We start from the raw sequence: 26,185 nt of genomic DNA, 5'->3' as shown, positions 1-26,185 counted from the left end.
ACCACAAATTACAAACGTCCCGGTGACTTTTTCTGCGCTTTGAATCTGGTACTCGATTTTGACAGTTGTGGCTGTTTCGTGACACAACCCTTATTTTTATTTATTTATTTTTTTAAAGCGGGGCGTGCGCCACCTTCAGTCTTTATGAGTATCTGCAGCCAAGTATCCGACACTCTTCCAACATCCCATGATGCTACAGAACCAGGATATGCTACAGTTCCCGGAAGTTGTACTGCCAGATGAGGGACCGTGTTGCATTGGAACTCAGTGTTGTTGGGTCCAGCATGGAGGAGGAAGAGTTGGAGTTTATTGATGAGCTGGAGGATGTTTTGCATCTCACCCCTGAAGTGCAACAGGCTATCGAACAGGTAAATCTTGTTACAGAAGGTGCAGCAAGCTGCGTAGAGCAGTGACATTTTTGCTGATGCCTCACAGCTTGTAAAGGGGAGCTGTAGCTTGTGTTATTATTGATGTTTAAAATTGTATGGGTCGTACATGATTTACAGTGATATAATAAAAAGGCATCTTCTAAAAATTGATATTGACGCTCTGTTAACCGCTTCTTTTTGTTCCAAGTTTAGCATATTAGTGGTACTTCTTTTCAAGGGTCATATCATAACATTATCAGTAATTGATGTTTGTCACAGTTTCGCTTTTTGTAAGCAGTAACTCACTGCAGTTTATCTTGCAGTCGAAAAAGTACTGTTAATTTAGAAGGACCAAATAAAGTATGATCAGTACTGGACTTGGCCACCAATAGGTAGCTGAAAAATAATACAGTATTAACTATTTTTGCCCTTTAAATGTGGTGTTTGATATTTTATGTTTCTGCTACTGTTGAAGTGCCAGAATGGATTTTCTCTAGTAGGATTATTCAAACATTACAACTGTCAAAATTGGTTTCTGTATTTCAGACCTGAAAACATGTTTGTACAGTATTCTGTAAAGCACGAACACAGCAACTATATGTTGCTACTGTGAATAAAGCTCATAGTGTACTTTGTTATGTAGCAAAGGAGTCTAACGGAACATTGCTTATCTATGAGAAGCAATTGGATAGTTCATCTGGGTTTTCTTACAAAGTTCTAAAATTAATACATGGTTGCGTACTGCGTGGATGAGGTCATGAGAAAATACATAGATGGTGCAGCATTGACAGCTTCTGAGTAATGATTGTACTGTTTTGCTGTCAGTTAAGGATGTGAATTATAATTCTACAATATTTTCATGTGAGGTTAGGCTGTACTATATCACGGATTTAAAGTCTGTATGTCTGACATGTTAATTAGATTACCTGAATTCATGCTAGATTTTGCTTTATGCTACCATTCTGTTGTGAGCAATAAATTTCTTAAACTGCTTTTGTGTCTGTGAGGTTACTGGAGAGGGGCCATATTAAGGATTAAGTTATCCTCCCATTTAGGCACTGAAAGATTGATATGTTATTTTTTGTAGTTTGCTTGGTACAATATACTTATTCACCTAATTGGAAGTCAAATTTATTTTGTATAGTGTTGCATGAGTACAATATATCTAGACTTCCTAGTTAATATTCGGTTTGGCAGTTGGTGGTAGTTATGTGGGCTATTAGTATTTATATAGTTTATGGATTTTAAAGCATTTACTTTACAGTAAGCTCCCAGGCAAGCCTTCATATTGTCAGCTTTAACTATACATATTAAATTCCATTTACTTAATTTTATGATCATTCCATGTACCCCCCAGAAAAATTGTAAAAGCAGTTTTCTTTGAGTCTCATTCTGTAGGTGGCATGCAAATAAGGAATATGCTGTCTGCAGCACACACAAATAACTTTGCTTATAGAAAGAGAAACCATGTCTTCAATCTGAGTTGTGTAACTGAGATGTTTTTTTTAAAAAAAGACTGCTTGTAGAGGAAGCAATCTTAGAATTTAACAGCATATTTCTAACTATACTAAATGAACTGTCTTCCTTCAGAATAAAGCAAAGATGAAATCTAACCGTCTACCTTGGGTAACAAAAGAAAACAAGCAACTTTTGCACATTGGGGGAAAAGCTTGGAACAGAAATCTCAAAGTAACTGGCTAAACTTCAGACATCTCAGAAACTGTACCAAATCACAAATTAAAACAAACTAAAGAACTTCTATATTAAATGCCAGGAAAAATACCAGTGTAACCTAAAACTGTTCTGGGTATCACTGAACACTCTTCTCCACGATGGTCAAACAACCACATCAACACACCATCAAGTAATAACACCAGTGATGTTGCAACCCAATTCAGCAAACACTTTATCCAAGTTTTATCTTTTATCAAAAATAAGCTCTCAAATACTCCCCTACCATCTACTCAGTTAAATGACCTTATAATGTCTTTCTCCTTAAAACCCATCCCTACTGCAACCACCAGAAAATATCCAAAATCCAAAACACACAAGTCTAGCAGCAGATAACCTTCCAGGCGAACACATCAAAATGGTAGTAGACCTACTGGCTTATCCAGTCTTTGTATTTATTAACTGATCCATTACGAACATATCAAAATGGCAGTAGACATACTGGCTTATCCAGTCTCTGTATTTATTAACTGATCCATTACAAAGAGTTGTGTCCCAACTCTCTGGAAAAAGATCTTCTATCTGTTCCTTCACAAAGGCAGGAATTAACTACAGACCTATCATAATACTGACTTCCTTATCAAACATCCTAGAGAAATGTGTTCACACACAGCTCCTCAAGCACCTTTTGCAGACCCAGCATGGCTTTTGTCTAATTCATACCACTACAACTGCCCTTGTACATTTCACCAGCACCAAGATTCATCATTTAAGTAGAAGTCCCTTAGTTTCATCAGTCATCCTAGACTTATGCAAAGCCTTTGAAACTATCTTCCTAAACTGTTAATTGGATTCTCTTCCCTAAGGCTGTCACAACCTACAGTATTCTAGTTCAGTAGCTACCATTCCAAAAGACTACATACTCCAAAATGGCAACCCACCTTTTCAGTTTTCCTTCCAGTTCCTTTAGGTGTCCCCAAGAGTGAATTCTTGAGCTCTTCTACATAATGTATTTATAAACAAGAGATATTCAGTTACCGAAAAAAAGTACCATCATGCAGTAAGCTGACCACTCCTCTGCATTTCAACAAGTCTTACAAAACTTCAGAGAGTCACCAAAGCAACATCCTTTTCCTCTGTCATATCATGTCTAACTGATGCAAGCCTGCTCTTAAAGTCTAGCAAAAGTAAATTAATGTTGTTCACAAACAAACCATTCTTTGCCCTCAGACACTCTTAAAATTTCTTCAGCAAGGTAACCCACACAAAACTACTAGGTGTAACTGGAATGAAATTTGATCAGCACATACTGATCATCAAAGTAATCATGAAAAATTGGGACTTCTCTACTGGTCAAACCCATACCTAACTGATGCATTAAGGAAAACCATTACCCAGTCCTACCTTGTCCCATACTATTATATGCATCAGACGTATTTACAAACTTGCAAACAATGTTGGAGGCATGGTGCAACAAAGTAGCAAAATTTGCTACACATTCTCTTAAGGTGCCACAGTGTTGAGTCCTATAAAATGACTACTGTGGTTAGAACAACCATAACAAAATATACACTCAGTCACAGGCAATTATTTTGTCTGCAGCCATGCTAAATCCCCTTCCCTAAAACACATTCTTCAGTAGTTTTCACCATGCAGAGAGTTATGCTGCAGTGAAGTACGACTTCTAGCCACCACTTCCTCTAACACAGACTAATTAAAAGGCTTCAGACCCCAATTAAAACAACACCTGGCAGACTCCTGCCTATGCTGATGTACCTCACCAAGTCATGTGAAATCTTTAAGCCATTAACGTCTCCATCTTAAGCACAAACTGCAAGTTGCTTGCACAGCTGTACTATCTCATCTCCATTTCTCCACAAATGTCTCCCCTTTTCCTCTAGTTAACCCAAATTCCAATTTCCCTTCCATCTCTCCTCTCCACCTCTTCCTGCTTTCTCTCCATTTCCTCCTATTTTCCCTACCCAACATCATTTTTTTTTCCATTCTTTAAAGTTATACACTAATTTAATGTTGGGTAAACTGAATTCCACTGACAAAGATCTTTGTATTAATATCCAATTTCCTTAGAATTCTGTATATTGGACTATTGCTGTATGTTGTTTTTATCCTTGATGCAGTGTTTTATTAGAACTCTACATTTTAGATCATTATTGCATGTTGTCTCTATTTCTATTGTAAAGTTTTTATTTACATCTCTGTGCATTAGAACATTGCTGTATGTATTGTTATTGTCATTGTTTGGAGCTTTTCTCTGCAGGCCTCTAATGAAAAGGGTTTTATTGCCCAGGTCAACTATTCCAGTCAACAGATAGATAGAAATCCAGTGCAGTATTTGCAGTGTTTTCCAGTGTGAAGGAAACATGAGAGACCGGTCTTTCTTACTGAAATGCTTAACATGTTAAATAGTAATTTTATGTTGAAAAATATAGGTTTAAACATAAAGCTAGACTAGCTTGAGAATAAGATTATCTTGAGAATGAGATTAGCGTATGCAGTGTATGATGGGAATGTTGGAGCTGTTGAAGGGTCCGTGTCATCCTGAGTTTTTGAGCCTTTAACTGGAAGTGGGCCTTTTTAACTAAGTTTATCACCTGAGAAACTGATGACTAGGGACTGCTGGAATATGCACATTGTCATGGTGGCCCAGATGTTCTCTGCAGACAGAAAACATAAGGGAAAATCTGTGTGTTTTGCTGTGAAATGTTTCATGATTTCTCATTCGTCAGTTGCCAAAGACGAAAAGATTGAAATGGAGTGTGAGTCCTTTTGCATCATTTAAAGGTTACTCCATATGCTGGTAAGATTCAAGGTTTCTTATGTATTTACGAGTTTTAACCATTCCAGAAAGTAAATGAACATGCTTTAGTTTCCAAGACTGAGGATGAAGCTGCACTTATTTATTTATCTAAATTGTTACAGCTTTACATCAGTTTTCTTTAGTTAAGAAAGTTTTTAAGTTTGTTTTGGTCGAACCAATGTAGGTTGAGAGAGTGAGATTGAGCGGATTATACATTTTGTATTTTTAATTGTTGGCTATTTGTTCTGTGTACAAATTGCATTATTTCTGATGGGAGCAACCCAATGAATAGTATATTGGCCAAGGCAGCATTGTTTATTGTGCTAAATTTTAAATGTATGCAGAGATATTTAGTTTATTCTTTTAATGTATCTTCATCTTCTTATTATTATTATTTTTCCATTCCTAGTTAAAGTTGTAAATGGTAAAGATGCTGTCCAAATCTCATCTGTAATTCAGTGTCATGGATATAAAAGTCACAAACTGCAGTTTGCCCCCATAGCTTAGAGTTGTGAAGCCCTGATTGTGACCTAGGCAACCATCTTCAATTAGCAGCATACATTCTGAAGGGAATATGCCAAGGGGAAGAGGGTACATACATATAACCACAATATAAGAAATGTCAATGTACACTGCATTAGTTGTACTGCTTAACTCTTGAACACTATTGCCCATTTAATTACTTTAAAAAAAATCAGGAGTTTAATAATGTAAGATGTTTTGGAATTGTCACTTGTGTATTTCTCTTGCAAGAGCTGTAAATATCTGAATACTGGCAGGACACCTAATAAGTCTGTTGGAATTTGTTAATAGCATGTATTGTTTCAAACAGTAGTTCATGTATTTTTTAACTCAGTGGAAGTTCAGTAATAAGCAGCAAATGTCGTGTCTTGCATAAGACAAGATAATTATAAGCGTCTAATATGTACACAGCCATAGAAGTGGCATTTCTTGTGGTAGTATATTACTTTGGTCAGTATTTCATGCACTTGAACACATATAAACATCTGAGGTATATGCAGTCAGAAAGTGCTTGTTGTGGGAATGCAGGTGAGGAGAAAGAAGGAAAATGCCATTTATATGATCATGGTTGAGCAATCCTTGTGTTTATGTTTTTATTTTGTTAAGAAAAGAGTATCGAATGAGTGTGTAAGACAAGCATGTTTAAATATACTGTTATAACCATTAATACTTTAAGTTTACATAATGTTGAAGGTAAACACAGTCGGAAGGTGTCCATCTTTGGAGAAGGAGAGAGAAACTTTCTGCTTTTATGATTGACCCTTACTGATAAGCATAAATACCAGTGTACGTGTTCTGAAAGAAAGACATTGAAGTAGATACCTTCAGATCGGGGCGGGTCTTGGATCCGGGAGGTCGGCACCGGGTCCGAGGGGTTTCGTTCGGCTCCTATTTTGTCTGATCCATTTCTTCCCCTCAGTGCCTTAGCACTGGACAACTCGGGTCTGATTCTCTCCAAAGGCCTCGGATCCAGGGTTGGCCCCAACCTGCCTTCCTTCCTTGGTGCCAAGGAGGGAGTTCTCTGGTCTGTCAGCTTTCCAGGCAGCAAAAAAGGTTTTCTCTTTGCACAGAGAATGCTCCTCTCTAGTCTCAGATCCTACCCCTTGTCCCTCATCAGGTCCAAGCTCTGAGCCCATTATCTCTGCTCCTCAGGGTCTGCCAGCTCAGGGAAGCCTCCACACATGTTCCCCCAGATGGTTTTCCCCTCTGTTCTGACCCCTCTCCCAAGCATCCCTCAGAAAAGCTTCCTAGAAAGAGAGCGTGGTAGAGGAGGCACATAGACTCCACTTCGGAGTGTCTCTCTGTCTCTCTCTCTCTCTCAGAAGACACAGATTTCAATGAGGGAGAAGGATCCCACCGATCGCCACCTGACAATGTCTCCTTTGGGGACATCCTGGAAATTCTTAAGCAGAAAGGTGGCTGGTCTTTCCATAATCCTCCTCCTGAGGAATCTGTGCTCCTGGAGGCATTCAGGACTGGCCCATCCAGTCTTGGGTGACCCCCGCGGTGGACGAATGTATTGACCTGGTTTCCCACTGGGCTTGGAAGGAACTGGACAGTGTCAAGCCCATCCCCAAACTCCAGATTAAATTTCTAGTTCCTCTATCAGACAGAACAGATTGGAGTAAGGGTGTGCCAGTTGATGCCATAGTTGTGGTGGCAGCTACTAAGGAGAAGCTAGCTGAGCAGAACTTCTCTGTCCATCCACTGAACTGTCTAGAGTGATGCACATCTATGCGTCAGCCATGTTCACACTGAGGTCATTAAATTACTGGCACATTTTACTTGCTTACAGAGAGATTTGGTAAAGGAGCTTTCAAACTCTCTCAACAAGTCCATGTCTCCGGAGGATCTCAAGAAGGTTTCCCACCAAACGGGGAGTCTAGAGTGATGCACAGATTTGGAAAGCACATCTATGTGTCAGCCATGTTCACACTGAGGTCATTAAATTACTGGCACATTTTACTCGCTTACAGAGAGATTTGGCAAAGGAGCTTTCAAACTCTCTCAACAAGTCCTTGTCTCCAGTGGATCTCAAGAAGGTTTCTCATCAGTTTGGATACTTTTTCTTCCATTGACAATTCATCAATGAGGCTGATCTCCCATACACTGGAGGATGCCGCACGAGCAGCCGATTCACGTATAGCAGTTATGGGACATGCCTGGATGAATCTATGTGACTTTCTGGAACCCTTTAAGACATGTATTGTTGATGGCCTCTTTGATGGCTTCTCCTTGTTCAGGCCATCAGTGAAGGATACACTTACTCACAATGAACAGGAAGGAAAGACCCTGTCTGCTGTGGGAGTCAACTTTTCTACTCTTCAATTAATGTTCCCTAGAAACCAGCGAGGTGGGAAGAAAACATGGACCTAGAAATCTCAAGGACCTTTTCAAAATCCCCACAGGGACACTTCCTCCAGAGGTATAGGAGGTTTCAATGGCAGATGTCAGCCCAGGGGCAAAGCAGGTCTGCAAAACCAGGACTTCAGAGACTGCTTCTCTGATAGGTCCTATCGGCACTCCTTAATTGCTACCCAACTGTCCACCTCTGGAGGCAGTCTGGAGTAGTGTTTCCCTGCACCTGGACACCTGGGCAAATCTTACAAACAATGAATGAGTGCTAAGCCTAATGTCCAGATGTTACTTCATTCCCTTTTTTCCTTCCACCTCCTGTTATAAGGAAGAAATTTCCCGACATTTCACCTAGTCATTGATAGTATGCAGCTCAAGAGGTTCAAAAGCTACTACAAAATAGTCATCCTAGAGGTCCCACCCGAACAAATAAGAAAATGTTTTCTATATAGGCTTCTAAAGAGAATATTGACACTTTCTCAGCTCCTACTTCGGCCATCCTTCTTTTCCTCACTACTTTTGTAAGCAAGGAGCCTTTTTTTTCTACTGTTAACTTCAATTAGCAGTCAATCCAACTTCCATACTGGAAATGAATCCTCTTCTTTAACAACTTCCAGATTATGTAAAGCTTTCATGAAGGGAGTTTTTCTCCTTAGACCTTCAATAAAGGATCCCGCTCCTCCTTGTGTGGTCCTCCAAGGGTTGACTCAGAAACCTTTTGAACCAGCAAACAGATGGGATATGAAGTTTCTGTCTTGGAAAACTTTGGTAGCTATCACTTCAGCAAAAAGAATTTCTGAGCTCCAGGCCTTATCAGCTAGGCATCCTTGTACTATATTTCATAAAGGTAGGGTGTCTGTATGAATCAAGCCTTCCTTTCTGCCTAAAGTGGCCATGGAGACAACACTAATCAGTCCATACAGTTGTCGGTTTTCTTTCCAAACTTTTTACTAATAAGGGCAAATATATGCTGCATCTTCTTGATGTCCATAGACAACTGTGTTTTTATCTTCACAGAACACAACAGTATAGGAAGTCTGATTAGTTGTTGTTTGTATCCTTTGCCCCTAATCTCTTCGGTCAAGCAGTTTCCAAAATTACTCTGGCTAAATGGATCACTGATTGATTGTATTTTGCTGATTTATTCTCAAAAAAAGTTTGGAATTGCCTAGTCCTCCTAGAGCCCATCCTATTAGATCTATGGCTACTTCCTCTGCCTTCTCATCAAGAACTTCCATTGATGTTAGCTGTGCTGCAACCACTTGGCCAAAGACTTTTTTACCTTTGTTATACATTATAACTCGGATGTTGTCTCCAGAAGCAGAGCTTCCTTTGGCTCAACAGTGCTTTGGCATGTCCTTCCTTGAGGGCCTCCCAAGAGTTGAATACCTGGGGACTATAACCCATTCGTGAGGAAGAATGAAAACGACAACATCAAATTTAGAAGTTATGTACTTACCATAACTTGGGATCTGTGTTGTCCCTTTTCATTCTTCCTCTTCCCTCCCAGCCGTCCCCCGGCCTTGTCATTCCTATAGGGATCTTTGGATGTTAATGAAACACTCTTGTTCCAGGTTTGAGCCTCAATCCTTTATTTCTGTTCTGTCTCTATTACACAGTGGGCAGTAAGGCAGCAAACATGATCGGAGGAGTTGGGGGTGGAATAGAGCATTATGGGTAATTGGGAGGAGTTTGAGATTTGGATCCTAAGTCTTGTAAATGTGTCAGAGTCAGATCCGAGTATCAGATCCATAACCCATTTGTGAGGAAGAATGAAAATGGACAACACAGATGCCAAGTTATGGTAAGTACATAATTTCTAATTAGTATATTACAAACAGTACCTTCAATAAATCAGTGATAGTTCATGGTTCCAGTTGCTTTTGTTTGCTGATACAAACAGGAATTGCAATACAAAGTGAGAGAAAAGCAGGCTTCTGGTATATTTTGAAAGAAAGCCAGGGCAGAGAAAAAGTGATAGAAGTAAGAAGTGAGTGAAGAAGGGAGAGTAAAGAAAAATAAGGTATGAATAAGAATTTTGTGTACATTTAGGGATATAGTTTATCCTGGTGTTGAGCAAGAGCAGAGCCAGCTTTTTGCTAGGAAGTCTTTCAGAATGGTTTTGAATTCCCACCCGTTTCTTCATTATTTGAATTCTAGCTTTTTTGCTTGTGTTGAGTACATGACACTTAACTGTGCAACTTTAAAGTATCCCTTCAAATCAGGTAATCCACCTTGTTCTATTGGAAGACTCAACTTATTCCAAGGCTACAGCATATTAACTTAAACATGCTTTTGTCCAGCCTTTCTTCTCTTTTTACATTGTAATGTGTATATTTCTTAAAACCAAGAAATGAGAACAAAGGCAATTGTTTACTTTAGTATCTTTATCATATACAGCAGTAACCGAAAATGCTTTGCTGTATGACATGAAGTTTATGTCATGAAATCCGTAGCCCAACAGCACAACGATACACCAGATAAATAGCCTGCTGCACAGGACAACCAACAGGAAAAGCATAAAATGAAGCAGAATAAAATGATGGCCAGCAGTTATAAAAGTAAGATGTCTTTAAAAGAATCCGAACATAAGCACTTTCACAGTTACAAAGACTGCTTCTTCAGAGAATACTATTAGTCAAAAACCTTCATCCCCTAAATACAATGCTTAACATTCAAATGCACTACCTTCCTGATTGCTGCACCATCATTGCTACTGCAAAAACAGCTAGTACTAAACACATTTACTAAAACTAGTTTCATTCAAGGCTGCATAATAATAATGTTTCTTGCAATCAGGAAGGTAGTGCAGAGGGTTTTTGACTAATAGTATCATCTGAAGAAGCAGTCTTTGTAACGGTGAAACCGTTTACATTTGGATTCTATTACTTACTTTTATAACTGCTGGCCATTCTTTTTTTCTGCTCTATTTTATGCTTTTCCTGTTATATTATGAAATGTTTGTACAAATACTGTTAATATCATAAATTTTTAGTTGCTTTACTTTTTTTCCTCCCTCTCCTTCCCTTCAATGTCCCTCCAAACATTAGTGACATGAAGAGGGGTATGTATTTCAGTCCCTCACAAGTTTAACAAGGTCAACATAAGTCCCGTCTTTACACTTTCTTTCTTGTAAAGCCAAATTTCAGAAATGCGACTGATGCTTTATAGTGTCACATTATTCACCAATTCTGTGTTGCTTCATTCCATTTATCTTCATCTCCCAACCCCAGACTCCAGTTCAAGTCCAAGGCACTCCTGATCCTTCTAGTCACCTCCTGTGCTTTTTTCTGTCTCCCAAGTATTTTCTTTTGGAGTATTGGATAATGTTTCACTGGCAAAGTCTGTCTGTGTAAGCTTTATTGTGAGAACTATGAGAAGCAAAGTCCCCTTCAATTTGATCCTCTAGAAGAAAATATATTGAGAAGACAGCTGGTTACAGCAGCCTGAATCCCACACCTGCCTCTCAACTTTCCTTGATTGCTTGGATAAATTTGCTTCTGTTCTGCGTGATGTACAGTGAACAATAATTTTCCACAAACACACAACTGTCTCCAATGTTTAATACTTTGCTCTTTCGCCACAGTTTTGTCAGTATCTATTCTTTCATCTGGTATGATTGCATCGTAACTAATACACATCTTTGCTGCTTTCTTATGGCCAAGTTTGGAGCACACACACAATGTGACCTTTCAATTAACAAGTCTTGCTGTGGAATACCAGTCCAGTTGCTTGTTTGTGCTTTCATAAAATTAATATGGTCTATTCTTTCCTATTTCTCTGGCATTAATATGGTCTATTCTTTCCTATTTCTCTGGCATAGCAGAAAATGTCAGCTAACTCTACCATTTTTTGAAACTGTCGCATACTCAGCCAGCCCTTCTTAGTTTCAGCTTCTGATTTTTGCAGTTTTAGCTGTTCATCTGAATAGCTGTTTAAACTTCTTCCATTTTTTCCAGCCATTTGTTATTTGAGTTGATGTACACCTTCAATATTTGATTTATTTTTTTCCTTTAGATTACTAGAAGCCATGTATTGTATCAAAGCTGAAGCTTTAACTTATTTTCTCTCCCCAAAAAAATTATTATTGACGGATATTGTAAAATTTTTTTTGAAGGGGGAACAGATTACTCAGAAAATATGAATCATGCTAGTGCTGACAGGCGTTTGTGGGAATTTCTTTGGTGACTTCTGTCAGGGATTTCAATCAAAAGGCAGATGTATTTCAGGTGGTAAGAATAGCATTGGTGTTTAATTGAAGAACATAATACAAAACAAATGACAGCACTGTTTTTATGTTGTAAAAAGATTAAATGTTTTGAGGAATTGAAAAGCAGTTGAGAATTAAGAACACTTTGTAGTTTGTCATTCAGTAAACCACTTGAACTAATGAGGGTTGTAGTGATAACAAGGTGAGCAACCTGGACCAATTTTCCCCATCCCCAACAACATTATCCAGCTGTTATTGTGGTATCCCCAGGGATTCTTGAGGAAAATTGAGAGAGAAAATCCTCCAACATGTCTTGGTCCTGCACCAGGGCCTCTTCCTACTGGGCTTTGCCTGGTAGCCTGCTGTACACCAGTACTGCTGCAGCTGTAGTTGTAGGCTGGTTATGTTCCCAGCCCCCATATCCTCACTTGTGAACATGACCCCAAGATGCATACACTCTTTCAAGGGAGAAGAGCAGTCTGGTCGAGAAAGAACAGTAAGTTCTTCAGAGGTATAGACTTTCCACCAAGTTTTTTCACACTCTGTAGACTAGAGAATCACTTAAGTGCACACTGTCACAGTCACTTCAAGCTGACTGAGGAAAATACAGCCTGTGTACTTTGTAAAATCTAAATGAATAATTGGTTAAGGTCCTCTTGTGGAAGTTATGGATACTGATGTGGTTTTATTTGCACAACAAGGAATCGCATGCTGGAGATATAGTCACTGAAATTTTCAAGTAATTTGCATTTTATTGATTTTAGATATTGACATTGATTTATGGTAAGTTTAGATAAGGTTTACAAGTGAAGTAAATTTGGTAAGCAATTAATCATTCCTATAAATCCATTTCTTAAATTAATAACTACTTTTACTTTACTAATATTCTGAGTGTTTTGAAACGAAAGAAGCTTCTCTACTCTTATAAATGCTTTGTCATTTAGTCTGACAGATGGGAATTTGTTTCACATCTTATCTGGATGGCAGCAGCACAGGATTGTAGCACTCTTTTCACTCTGTAGTGCAGTGCCTGTACTGGAATGCATGGGTATAGGCCCAAAACCCACCTTTTCATGTCTGCATCAAAAATGGGGAATTTTGTCTGTTGAGAAATTGACATTATCCAGTATTGATATTGCTGGTGCTTTGACTTGGTTGTGTCCAGTAATAGGTGATGCATTTTGATTGGATATTGGTTGCAATATTTTCACGGACCATATGCAGTTCTGTATCATTTCATCAAAGGTAGGTTAGACTGAAAGAAAAATGGTAGGTTCAAATGAATGAAAGTGCACTTGACTGAAAAGCCATTTCAATGAAAAGATTTTACCCAACATTTATTCCATAAAAAAGCTTTTTTGCAGGGGGGACAAGTCCCCCCGCCCCTCCCCCAAGCGGAGGGCTTTGACCCCTCACCTCCCTTTTATTGTACATTCTAGCTACATGATCATATACCCAGGGAGAAAAAAACCCACTCATAGTAAATCCATGCAGGGACACAAATGCAAACTAATCCATGTAAAATCTTCTAAATTACATCCCTAACAAATCCCATGGTCAAAAATAACACCAGAAATACCATGTGTAGATTTCTATACTTTTTTGATGAATACTTTGTCTTTTTTTTTTACCATCTGTGGTTCAGTCAAACCTACTTTTGAAAAAAGTGACTCTGAGACCTGTACATATGTGTGTAGAGACAGCTTGTATTGTACTGAACCTAAGAAAGTCAACATGAGGGGATGAAACTGATTGTGTTACTTGTATAAATCTTCATGGTGGCACACTGTGAAATATACCTTAAGTTTGTAGAAAAGCAGCTGATGACCACAATTCACAGTCGTGACTTGAAACATAAGCACAAGTCACCCTACAAAGGTAGGGTGATTTGAATTTCTTAGGTTTTATTAGATTTGTGGACATATCGCTGGATCAGATTAAATTAAACTCCGGATAAATATGAATTGCTCAGCTGTGCAGCTAAAACCACTACTTAGCTGAGTGCTTTGTTATCCTGTAGGAGTAAGTAATGTTAGTACCTCGTAGACAACACACACACATGCATATCCATATATCAGTACAAAGTGAGACACAGACACAACTTGCCTACTTTACTTACCCCAGAAGCTTTAGTAGAGTGTAACTGCTTTAGTAGAGTGGAGCTGCTGTAGTTTGCAGCTCTGATGTAGTCAGCCTCCCCTGTCCAGTTGTATAGATCACACACATACATACAGAAACAAGTGTGCATGCATGCACAAGTACACATTCATGTACGGTTGTACAGACCAGATGTGCACATGCAAGTACATACACACAGCTAGTGCCAACCGCTGTGCATTTACAGTCTTCCTATCCATATTGGTCACAGGTCATGTCGGACACAGCAGGCATCCTGCATGCACAGACAGTCGCATACATACACTCACAATAAGTATTCATATACCTACACTCACAGAATCCACACTCACAATGTCCTGGAACCTACAGAGGCAAACAGATAGATGTACACTTAACATACCCTATCAGACACGCATACTACACTGCACTGCTTACCTCCCATTGAAATGCATAGTTGCACACTGTTAAATGGCTGCATGCACTTCAGCCTTTTGTGTACGACTCTAAGGTTATTGCATGGTATTGATTTCTGTGGATTGTAATTTGACACAATTTTCCTTCAAAAGCAGTGGACCTCTATGCTAAAATACCACATTAGCATATGCCCCAGCTACAGGCTACTGCTTTTATATACAGCTCTGAAAGTCCTCATTACTTAGTGCAGAGCATTTGTGATGTATTTATGGGTTTTTGTCCTCACAAAGAAAAGACTTGCCTGTTAAAGCCACTGCTTATCTTTAGTGTTTGTTGGAAGGCAAGTATTGCTCCTATTGAGCTCCATGAAGTATGAGAGGAAAGTGATGATTTTTTTTTAAACATTTGGTGTACCTCCTTAAGAATTATTTGCTTGTGGAAACCTGAAGAAATGTTATAGGATTCTGTTTGTATTTTTACAGGTGTTTCCCAGTCAGGATCCCCTGGATCGAGCAGACTTTAATGCTGTGGAGTACATAAACTCACTGTTCCCAACAGAACAGGTAAGAGAAGGTTCATTACTATGCTGACATTGTCTAGCATAGATTCTACTCAGCCATGTTAGAATTTCAACATTAGCAGGCTGTTTTGAGATGGGAATGGTAAACACTTAAATTATGACCAGTTTTCATGTTGAAACTCATAAGGCCATGCAGTATGTAGTAAATTAATTGCTTTTATGTAAATTGCAATGAAGTTACACCATATCTAGTCAGTGAAGGTAGCAGAGCTTGTAGACATAGACAGTTCAACTGATTCAGCATTAATAGTTTTTAGACCCTCTGCCACTGAGGCTTTTGGGTCATCAGTTTGACATCCTCTTGCCTTTACTAGCTGGTGCAGGCAGATTGCTGTCTAGTCGGGTTGTGACTGCTAGAGAAGATAAGTGTATCCCACGTATCATTCTCAGTGGAGTGGAGAACATGGAAAGCTCATATTCTATTTCTCTTTTCCAAGGAAAACATGATGCATAGGATGCTGTTGGTAGTTAAATGAGTCTGTGATATCTGTTGGAAGAGTGTCTCAAATTATTATTGCTACAGTTGCATTTATAACATGCCTTTTCATTTGGTCTTGTGCATCTTTGTCAGACACTGTAGCCTCTGTAGTTTTTGCCTGAACTATTTCTTCTCAGTGTTTATATATACCTCACCATTATGTTATTCACTTGGGGTTCTTGCCTCTTAAGTACATAATCTCTACAGTTTTGTTTGGAATCTTAACTGCTACTGTGTTGATCATTCTTCTAGTTTGTTCACCTCATTGTTTCAGCATTGCAAAGGTGTCTTCTGTATTTTAGCTACTAAAATTAACTAGAGTATTACACAGCTCCACTTCTAGTCCCTTGCATACTGGGGAAATTTGTTTCTGCAAGTGTTGCAGAGATGTCCAGCACTAAAACATGCAGTCCAACCCTACGACTCCACCCGTGCACTTCGCTCATCCAATAAACTACTTCTAAAATGACACAAAACTAATAACTCTTTTGTTGACTCCCTATTTGCTAATCATATTGCTAAAATCTGGAACTGTATCCCACAAAACATACTCACCACCCCTACCATCAATAGATTTCAGCAGATACTCAAAGAACACCTCTTCAGTAACTGGCTTTGCACCTGTACCACCCCAGGATAATCTTTCCTCCCCCTTTCTTTCCTCATTCACTTCCTACTCCACTATCAGTGCTTTGGAGTAGTTCATCTACAACATATGCTTATTTTTATGTGCTCTGTACTTACCTGTATTGGTTGCCAATTTGACGAAGGAATGACCTGCTGTTATTTCTTAATGTGTGTAATATTTGATATCAATGCTTAGCCTTTTGCTATGAATTTTCTACTGACTTTGTTTAACTTTTACAACTTATGTTACTATCTCTGGAGCTTTTCCCCCCGACCCTCCGCTGAAAATGGATTACTAGCCCAGTCGGACTATCACAGTAAACAAATTTAAAATAAATAAATAAATATGCAGTGAGTTTGACAAGTGGTGGAAGCGAGGGTGATAAGACTCTGTGCATTGTTAAAGGAATGGATAGTGTTAGGCAGGTTAGACCTTGTGTCAATATTTAATGTGGGAAACAAAAGTATGGAAGGAGCGTGCATTTCTTCTATATTATCTTTTGATGAAAATGGAAGAGGTAAAGGTATTAGCATATGACATAAGGGATATTGTGGTCATATTAAATAAGGATGTAGGTGAGCAGTATGGAAAAAATATTGAGTAGGTCCACAAGGCTACCAAAATGTTTCAAGAAGGCTTTATAAGTAGAAGGCAGAAAACCAATGTTCATCGTGTTTCACTGTTGCAGTCATTACTCTTGGGTTATCCTGCTGGCAGGCTGCCCGCAGTCGGCCTGAATTCCAAAGTCCTGGTCCGGCGTCGGTTGCTGTCGCCTCTTCTCTGAAGTCAGTGCGCCAGGGGTATAAAAGATGCAGCCAACGCCATTTTCTTCAGTCTTTCTTGCCGCGCGGTGCCCGAAGCAAAAGCAGTTTGCAAGTGCCGGTCGGCCGACTCCTGAGATTTTCAGAACCGAAGTCTTCTTTAAAGCTAAGTACCCCGTTGGGGAAACTTTTTTTCTTGCTCCAGACCGATGTCAGACAAAGTTAACAATTGTATTTCTTGTGGGAAGCAAATACCTCATAAGGATTTTCACTCTTACTGTATTCCTTGCCTAGACCCCGACCACAACGTTGCTAGCTGTCGGTTTTGTGCTAGATTTAACCAACGCACTATTAAGCGTCAGTTCGATTTTTGCATTCCATTATTTTGGCCGAAGGTTCAATTACATAATGCTGTCGAACCAGGCGACGACCAGAGTTTACAAAAAACGCAAGGACAAGGATAGGCATCCGAGGTCCAAAACCGACGACGAGGCCTCCGCTAGGCCAGTCGCCGGTTCGCCGGCTCTCAGTGAGGCGCTTTCACAGCCCTTGGCGCTCGCTACCTCAGAGCCACAGGCTGCTTCTGACTCCCACATGGAGCCGACTGGGCCTCTGGATACTCAAGGTATTGGACACTTGGAAATCATTCCCTCAGATGGGTCCGGAGCCACTGAGCAGGCATCGGCTTCTGAGGGTGTCTTCAGACCTACACAGTTGTATATTAAACCACCTTCAGCTTCAAAGACAAAGACTAAAGCAGCTCTAAAGACAAAGAAACAAGTACAGCATTCTCCTACTCAGACTATGCTTAAGTTGGCCGAAGACCTAATTACTTTGATCATGGGTTCCCATCCCCCTCCTGATAAGAGGCCTAGGCAGGAGACAGAATATGATTCCTCTGATCAGGTTTCTATTTCCTGTGAGTCCTCTTCTGAGAAGGATTATTCCATTCCTCCTTATGAGGATTCTGATGCTGAAGAATCCATTCCTTCAGCCTCTCCTCCTGAGGATTATTCTTTTGGGGAAACTCTGCATACCATGAGGGAGCATTTCCACTGGGAAAGCCAAGATTACTCAGAATCTAAGAAAAGACTCAGAGACTTTGTGCTATTACCTCAGCACAGGCCCCTTGCTATTCCACCTGTTCTAGACATTGTAGATGATGTATTTTCAGAGTCCAGTCTGTCTCCAGACTCTTTACTTCCAGCACCTACTTAGCCTGACAGATACTACAGGGTCCCAGATTCTCTCAAATTCCTATATAAGAACCCTGCTGCTGACCCAGAAACCATATCTCAGGGTCCCAAAGGGGTCAAAGCTTCCACTGCTAAAAACCCTGTCCCCTCTGATAGGGATTCTAGGGCACTGGACAGATGGGGGAAAAAGTGTACACTTCTGCTACCTTGGCTGTAAGGGCTTTAAATTGTCAGTTTCATATGCTTAAATATCAGCAATACTTAATGTCACTGCTTAAACAGAAAATGTTGACAAATTCTGAATGTTCAGAGAACAAGGAATTGCAGGATTTATTGCATGCAACTGAACAAGTGGGAAAGCATACTTTGCAATGTGGTTATGATTCACTGGAGGACTCTTGCAGGGCCGCAGTTACAGGTTCTGTTATTAGAAGGCATGCTTTGTTAAAGGAACAGAATCTACCTGATCATGTTGAAGCAAAATTATTAGATGCCCCATTACAACATGATACCTTGTTTGGTGCTAAAGCAGAAGATGTCTTGAAAATGTAGGATAAAGCAAAATCCATGCAGACAGGTAAGGATTTTTTACAGGTACAGCCACCCAGATTTAGCAGGAACTGGCCTTCCAAAAATTGGTCCTTTCAAGTGTCAGACAGGCCACAAAGAGGCAGATACAGACGTCCCAGAGGCAGATCTCAGCCCCAAGGCTTATACAGGCCTAAACAATGGGGTGCTCCTACCTCCAAAAGTGGAGAAGACAAATCACAACCTTACAGGAAACGGTCCCAATGACTTTCCTCTGCCAGACCCAAGCACTTTTCTTTCAGCAGCCCCCTTAGGGGGAAACTAGCACTTTTTCCACAAAATTGGCAAAAGATTACCCAAGACAAATGGGTCTTGAATATAGTGTCCCAGGGCTACAGGTTCCATTTTCACACCCTGTCAGGGGCAAAAGGTATGCCAGACCTGCCACACAATCAAAGGAAAGAGGCACAAAAACAAATTACAGCCCTCATGGACATGGGGGCCATTCAGCAAGTACCACAACAAGAGCAGGGGCAAGGATTTTACTCAAGACTTTTCTTGGTGCCCAGAAAGGACAAAGCCTGGAGACCAATACTGGATCTGTCTATACTAAACAAGTTTCTGGTGGTTTCAAAGTTCAAGATGTTGACTCTACAGCAACTACTGTCCATGTTGTGCAAGAAGGCTTGGCTCGTAACTTTGGACCTAAAAGAGGCATACCTGCATGTCCCAATCAGACAGTCTTGCAGAAGATACCTCAGATTCATAGCTGGCTCAATGCACTACCAATTCTCTGCACTGCCCTTTGGCTTATCTACTGCGCCCAGGGTCTTCACAAAATGCCTGGCACCAGTAATTGCTTTTTGCAGACAAAGAGGAATTCAAATATGTCCCTTCTTGGACGACTGCTTATTCAAGCAGAGAACAACGACATTCTTCTAAAGCATTTGGTGTTTGTAAAAAGATTGCTAATTTGCCTAGGGTACACAGTAAACGAAAAGAAATCAAAACTAGTACCCTCTCAAGAGATAGTATTTCTGGGTGCAAGCTTAAATACAACTGCCCAGATGGCTTATCTCACGCCAGATAAACAAAGGCAACTGGCTTCTTACTTCAAAAAGTTGGCAACAAAAACCCAGTTATCTGCAAGGAAAATCCTGCAGGCCTTGGGCTTCATGGCATCCTGCATTCTACTAATTCCATATGCCAGACTGCATATGAGGAAACTACAATGGTATCTAAAAGTGTTTGGACTCAGCATTGCCACAGCCTGGCGACAGTAATTGCCCTTATTCCCTGCCTGCAACAGGAGTTTCGATGGTGGGCACAGGCCTGTCACCACAACAAGGGTCTGCCATTCACTTTACCCACAGCCAGACAGACACTGACAATGGATGCATCAGACTATGCCTGGGGGGCACATATGGCAGGGAAATGTATTCAGGGCACATGGCCTGCAAGCCAGATGCATCTTCATATCAATCAAAAAGAGATGCTAGCTGTTCAGAATGCCCTGACAGCTTTCAAGGACCTACTTCATCCAGGACAGCTACTAATAAAGATGGACAATACTATGGTCATGTGGTACATAAACAAGCAGGGAGGCACACATTCCTACCCCCTCTGCAGACAAGCAATGACTTTGTGGGACACAGCATTAATTTACCAAGTTCACCTGCAAGCACAATTCCTGCCAGGAAAAACAAATACTCTGGCAGACAAACTAGGCAGAAACCTCAAGGATCCCCACGAGTGGAAACAGGATCCACAAGTCTTCAGCATGATAACAAGGAAATGGGGATGCCCAGACATAGATCTATTCACCTCCCCTCACAACTGCCAATTACAGAGATTTTGCACAAGGATTTATCACAAATGAGCATGGAGAGTGGATGCCCTATTCTTCAGCTGGAAAAACCTAACCGTATACGCCTTTCCTCCACTGCCTCTCCTTCCCAAGGTACTCCTAAAGGTCAGACAAGAGAAGCCAAACATGATACTGATTGCACCAGACTGGCCAACCCAGCACTGTTACCCAATCCTAAAGAGCTTGTCTCGAGGCCCAGATTGGATATTGCCTCAAACTTCTCACTTGCTGACCCAACAAAACAATCGGATCCTGCACAGTCAACTCAGGATCTTAAATCTGGCAGCATGGCGGATAATGTAGCCATTCAGAACACTCCTCTTTCAAAAGCTGTTATGGATGTTATCTTGGAGGCCAGGAGGCCCAGTACCAGAAAATCTTATGCAGAAAAATGGAAGAGATTCTGTGCTTGGAACCAGGATCAGGGCATTGACACATATGTACAAAATATTCCTCAGATTTTACAATACCTAACTGAGATACTGGACAAAGGCCTTTCCTTTTCTTCAATTAAGATTCATGCCTCTGCCATTTCAGCCCATTACAATATGGAACCTCCTATCTTTTCTCATCCTCTAATAAGGCAGTACCTCAGAGGGGCCAAAAATATAAGACCTCCAAGGAGAGCACCAGTACCTGCATGGGACCTCAATTATGTCTTGGAAAATCTCACACTGCCTCCTTTTGAGCCAGCCTCAACAGCTGATATAAAATTCTTATCCTGGAAAACCGCTCTGCTACTGGCAATAACCTCTGCAAGATGAGTCTCGGAGTTACAAGCACTCATGGCTGTGGAATCTTTTATCATATTTCATCCAGACAGGGTTTCTCTGAGGACAAACCCAACATTTATGCCTAAAGTAGTGTCCAGTGTGGCCCTCAATCAAACCATTCACTTGCCTACCTTTTATCCAAACCCACAGAACAAGGGTGAGAAAATTCTGCATTCTTTGGACATACGCAGGCAGCTATGCTTTTACTTGGACAGAACTAAAGCTTTCAGAAAGACTGAGCAACTTTGTGTCATATGCTGCAGGATCACAAGGAAAGGCTATCTCAAAACAGACCATTTCTAAATGGATAGATCATTGCATCCGTTTCTGCTATTCTCAGCATGGCAAATCTGTGCCTAAGGGCATTAGGCCTCATTCTACCAGAGCAACAGCCACTTCAGCAACCTTCCTCAGAGGAGTACCAACCAAAGACATCTTAGAGGCTGCAACTTGAGTTCAGTGCACACTTTTACAAGGCACTACCACTTACCTCTCTACTCTAAATCCAGAGCAGGCTTTGCCACTGCAGTGCTGCAGGGCCTCATAGCCTGACCTAACCCTATTTAGCTCAGCCAACCATACTCAGCTTTGGGATTCAACCCAAGAGTAATGACTGCAACAGTGAAACACGATGAACATAGTACAGTTGTGTACCTACCATAAATGTAGATGTTCGAGTGTATTCACTGTTGCAGTCCAGGTTACCCTCCCTCCGTTCCCCCTTTCTTTTGCTGGGGTTCATCTGTACTTCTCTATTCTATTCTATACAACCTATGTGGTGTATTTGCTTGTAGATGAAGGAAATGTTTCCTTACTATATGTATGTTTACTGGCATATTATATTTAGCCTACCTTTTTGGGGCACCTGACATCCGGGGCAAGAAAAACTGAAGAAAATGGCGGTGGCTGCATCTTTTATACCCCTGGCGCACTGACATCAGGGAAGAGGCGACAGCAACCGACGCCGGACCAGGACTTTGGAATTCTGGCCGACTGTGGGTAGCCTGCCAGCAGGATAACCCAAGAGTAATGACTGCAACAGTGAATATACTCGAACATCTACATTTATGGTAGGTACACAACTGTACTTTATCTCTTGTGCAAACAGGTAATGAAACTGTAAAGAGGTACAGTTCTGGATGCTACATCTGTGTGCTGCATTAAGTTACCCTTCTTTCTTAAGACTAAGCTTGATTAACTACCATCTTGTTTCGTGTCTCACAGTCAGTTCAATCAGTTTGTAATTGAAGTTTACTGTCATCTCTTTTTCCAAATACTTCCTGGAGAATTAAGTCAAGGGGCTGACTAAAATCCATGCAGACCACATCATTGGCTCCCTAATCCATAGCTTTTCTTTCTATAGTCAGAATAAGAGCTTCATTGTAGAAAATCCATGATTTTTGTATGTTGTTTCCCTGAGTGATAGCATTGCTTTATCCATAAAAAAGAAACTGGAGCCTGGTGTATTTGCTGTGGTGCAGTACATCTAGCCATCAGGAGGCTGTTTTGCAGTTGCACACTTAACTTGTGCCATTTGTCCCAAACCATTCTGACAGATCACTCCACATGTTTATTGCCTTTTCTGTGTTGAGCTACTACCTTTTACATAGGAAAGATTTATAACCTTTTAAGTTGTATGCCCTCTCATAGGTTTAAAGGTAAGTAATAGGCTAGATGCCTTTGTAGGCCATTTTAAGCCTAGCCAATTTTCCTTTTTATAATTTAAATAACCTATCCCCTTTAGTATAGTTTGGTCTTAATCATTCCATGGTTGATGATTGTATATTAACCCTAATGAGAATAACTGGGATCATATTGTAGATGATTGGAGGGAACCCATGCATGGGATAATGCATTTAGGAGCGGCCTCTGTCCATTAGAAGTACACAGGTTCAGTCCTGGGGTAGATTTTGTGTTTCCTTCCCATAGATCTAAGTTGTGCTTGAATATGGACAGGGATGAACTTTGTTTTATGTAGATGGGGAGTCTGTTCCACAGCAGCAGTATCCTCTGAGATATACTTGTCCCGTCAAACCATTTTGTTGATGTTACAGAACAGTTTTAGATCCCAAAACTGAGATTTTCTGATGCCATTTGACTTGCTGATGTGCAGTAAATACATCAGTAGTGGGTCGGAGGATGCCCTGGATGCCAGACACATGTCATCTCTTAGCACTGTGTAGGATCCCGAGGGTAGAGCCAGAGCTTTGAGTCAGGCCATGTAGGACATGTTTAGGCTCTGTATCCTTTAGTAAAGTATTCCTATGGGCATTCCTATGGGCATTCCAGTTGTTGAATGTGTCTGGAGAGATGCATGCCAGCAGAGGCATTATATTCAGTTGATTGGCCTAATGAGGGCTGAGTAAAGGGAGACAATGACACAATCCTTTTTTAATAAGCTGTGCAGTATAGAAATACATAATTACAACAATGGACAGACCGTCAAAAGTGAAGTCATTGTCCATATAAGTTCACAAATGCCGCATAACTGGGTCAACTCTTAGGGACATATTATCAATGTGGTAGCTCCCTGGGATAGATGACTTCTGAAAGGATATATTGATGCATTTTTTTGGTGTTTAGTGTCGGTCTATAATTTTGGCACCAGTTATTTATTTCAGACAATCCATCCTGCAAGATGGCCAAGTCATTTGGGCATTCAGCAATTGTTCCTAGCTTGCAGTCATCTGCAGACTTAGTCAGCCAGAGGTCTTGGTTTTGGCTTTTACTTCAGTAACATAGATGCCAAACAGGAGAGGTCCCACCACAGAACCTTGGGGAACTCCACTGGTGACTGGTCTTTTTGTAATTACCTTATACACCCGTATCGTGTTCCCTGTCATTCCTTCCATGGAGTAAAGCCACAAGTCTTGTGCCTTTATTCATAGGGCTACCTTTGTATAACCAATACTGTCTTAGTGGCCTTCCTTCACTGTTCCATTACACTTTTGTTGTTTTCCCTGTAAAGCCTCCAGAACCGGACATAGCTTACTATTTGAGGTCTTACTAGGTTTTTGTTAAGGGGATAATCCTGCTCCTCTCCTTTTGTAGAGTACTGTAAGGCAAGTAAAAGGTATATGCCCTTTTCGCCACTGTAGTGTGATCCTGGAGTTAGTATATATAGTTGGGGGTGTGTGGGGGGCACAGCCCTCCACATTCGGGGGTCTGGGGGACATAGCCCCACACTTAGTTTGAGTACATATTGTCTTCTGGAGAGAGTTAGTCATTGGTGTTGCAACTATGCATGTCTGTTGTTTAAAATGTATTGTTTTGAAGTTTTTGATAAAATGCAATATAAAACAAGGTGTGGAGCTACATCACCCACCCACCCCCAATGTGGGGGGCTGTGCCCCCCAACTATTTATACTAACTCCAGGATCGCACTACAGTGGAAAAAAGGGCATATACCTTTTACTTGCCTTACAGTACTCTACACAGTGTCATATATACTAAGTTCAGTTCAGTGAAATGAATTTTCAGTAATTTGTGTTTTCAGCAAAGTGGTCAGGGTGAAATGAAATTCAATGAAACAAAGTACACCTATCTGTGTATATATATATATATATATATATATATATATATATATATATATGTACACACATATACATGCTCTCATTTACCTTTGTCTTTCACGTCACACCTCCAGCAAACAATGTTTATTTTGTCCCATATGTCAGATATTTCCATCCTTTCTCATACTTCCTATACAAAATCATATCCATATTTATATTTCTATACCCTTCACATTTTATACTGTTTTAAACTTTCTCAAAAATATTTAATTGTTTTTACATTTTCAAAACCATGTTTTGTTTCTTCATTGTTACGTTTGTTACATTTCCTTCCTTCTGTTACTTTATATTTCATATTACCCTTTATGGGTAATTGAGCCAATAAAGTCGTCCATTGAAAATCTTCTACCTCATAAAATATCTCAAACCTTTTCTGTATTTGCATCAGTCTTTATATCTCCCTTTAATTCTTTCTATGGATGCATCAAATATTTTTTTTTTTCATGACCATATTGTACAATTGCATTTTGTTTCCATCGGTTTAATTTTATTTTAACCTCTATAACTTAACTTTGTTCCTTTCCTTCCATGTTTTCCTGCTTACTACATTTTCACCTTACTTCTTTATATTCATATGTAATATTTTTGCATATCATTTTTGCTTCTTTCTCTTTTATGTAAAACAGTTGCAGTTTATTTTTTTACTTCAAACATCCTCCTCATTTTTGATATATCACTCCATTTTTAGCTGTGTTTAATTTTGAGCCTCAAAATAAAACTGAAAAAAACATCTAACAGTTCTTTCTCCATCTTAGCTGGAAACATATACACCCCCGAAGTGTGCTAGTTTTTATAATATAGAGCTATTTAACATATACAGACTTTTCTTAAGTAAATTAAAAACTTTTCCACCAAACCAATGACTTTAATTTCTTCCATTGTTTCTCTCCATTGTCCTCTCCAGCTTTTACTCCCAATACACTTTTATTTCTTTTCTGATATAATTTATGTATTTTATTTTCTTAATTTCACCATACCCTGTAATCTTCAGTTTTTTAACTGTAATCTAGCTTTTTTAACAATTCTTTCAATTTAACATTTTTAGGTACAATGACCAAATTATCTTCATAGACAAGCACATAGGTAACCAAAGCAAAACTGGACTGGAGAAGGGCATACAAATGTAGAATCCTTTATTAACGCCTCAACAAATACAAACAAGCGTTTTCGTCCAAGTAACCCTCAGACTTCTTCATTTATAACAAATGATTAAAAAAAACTGATGCCTCCCTTTATGCCATTAACAACCAATTAAGCATAATTGACCAATTAGAACATGTTTTTAAAAAAAAAAATACTGTTTTAAATGCTGTCATATAAAACTGT

General features: G+C 39.9%; 1 protein-coding gene across 1 annotated transcript in view; it reads left to right on the top strand.

The window, feature by feature from the left end:
- The first annotated feature begins 211 nt into the window (after window positions 1-211).
- VPS53 (VPS53 subunit of GARP complex) overlaps window positions 212-26,185 on the top strand; it is a 1,983,995-nt gene continuing 1,958,021 nt past the window's right edge. Inside the window, exons 1-2 of the mRNA XM_044054290.1 lie at window positions 212-368; window positions 14,959-15,039. Coding sequence (XP_043910225.1) covers window positions 240-368; window positions 14,959-15,039 — 210 coding nt within the window. The 5' untranslated portion in view covers window positions 212-239. The remainder of the gene's footprint in view (window positions 369-14,958; window positions 15,040-26,185) is intronic.

This window comes from Protopterus annectens, chromosome 13.part0 (assembly GCF_019279795.1).
Source record: "Protopterus annectens isolate FY-2018-M chromosome 13.part0, PAN1.0, whole genome shotgun sequence".
NCBI classification, from domain to species: domain Eukaryota; kingdom Metazoa; phylum Chordata; order Ceratodontiformes; family Protopteridae; genus Protopterus; species Protopterus annectens.
Note: the sequence above shows the minus strand (reverse complement) of the source record. Positions and strands in the feature narration are given on the sequence as shown.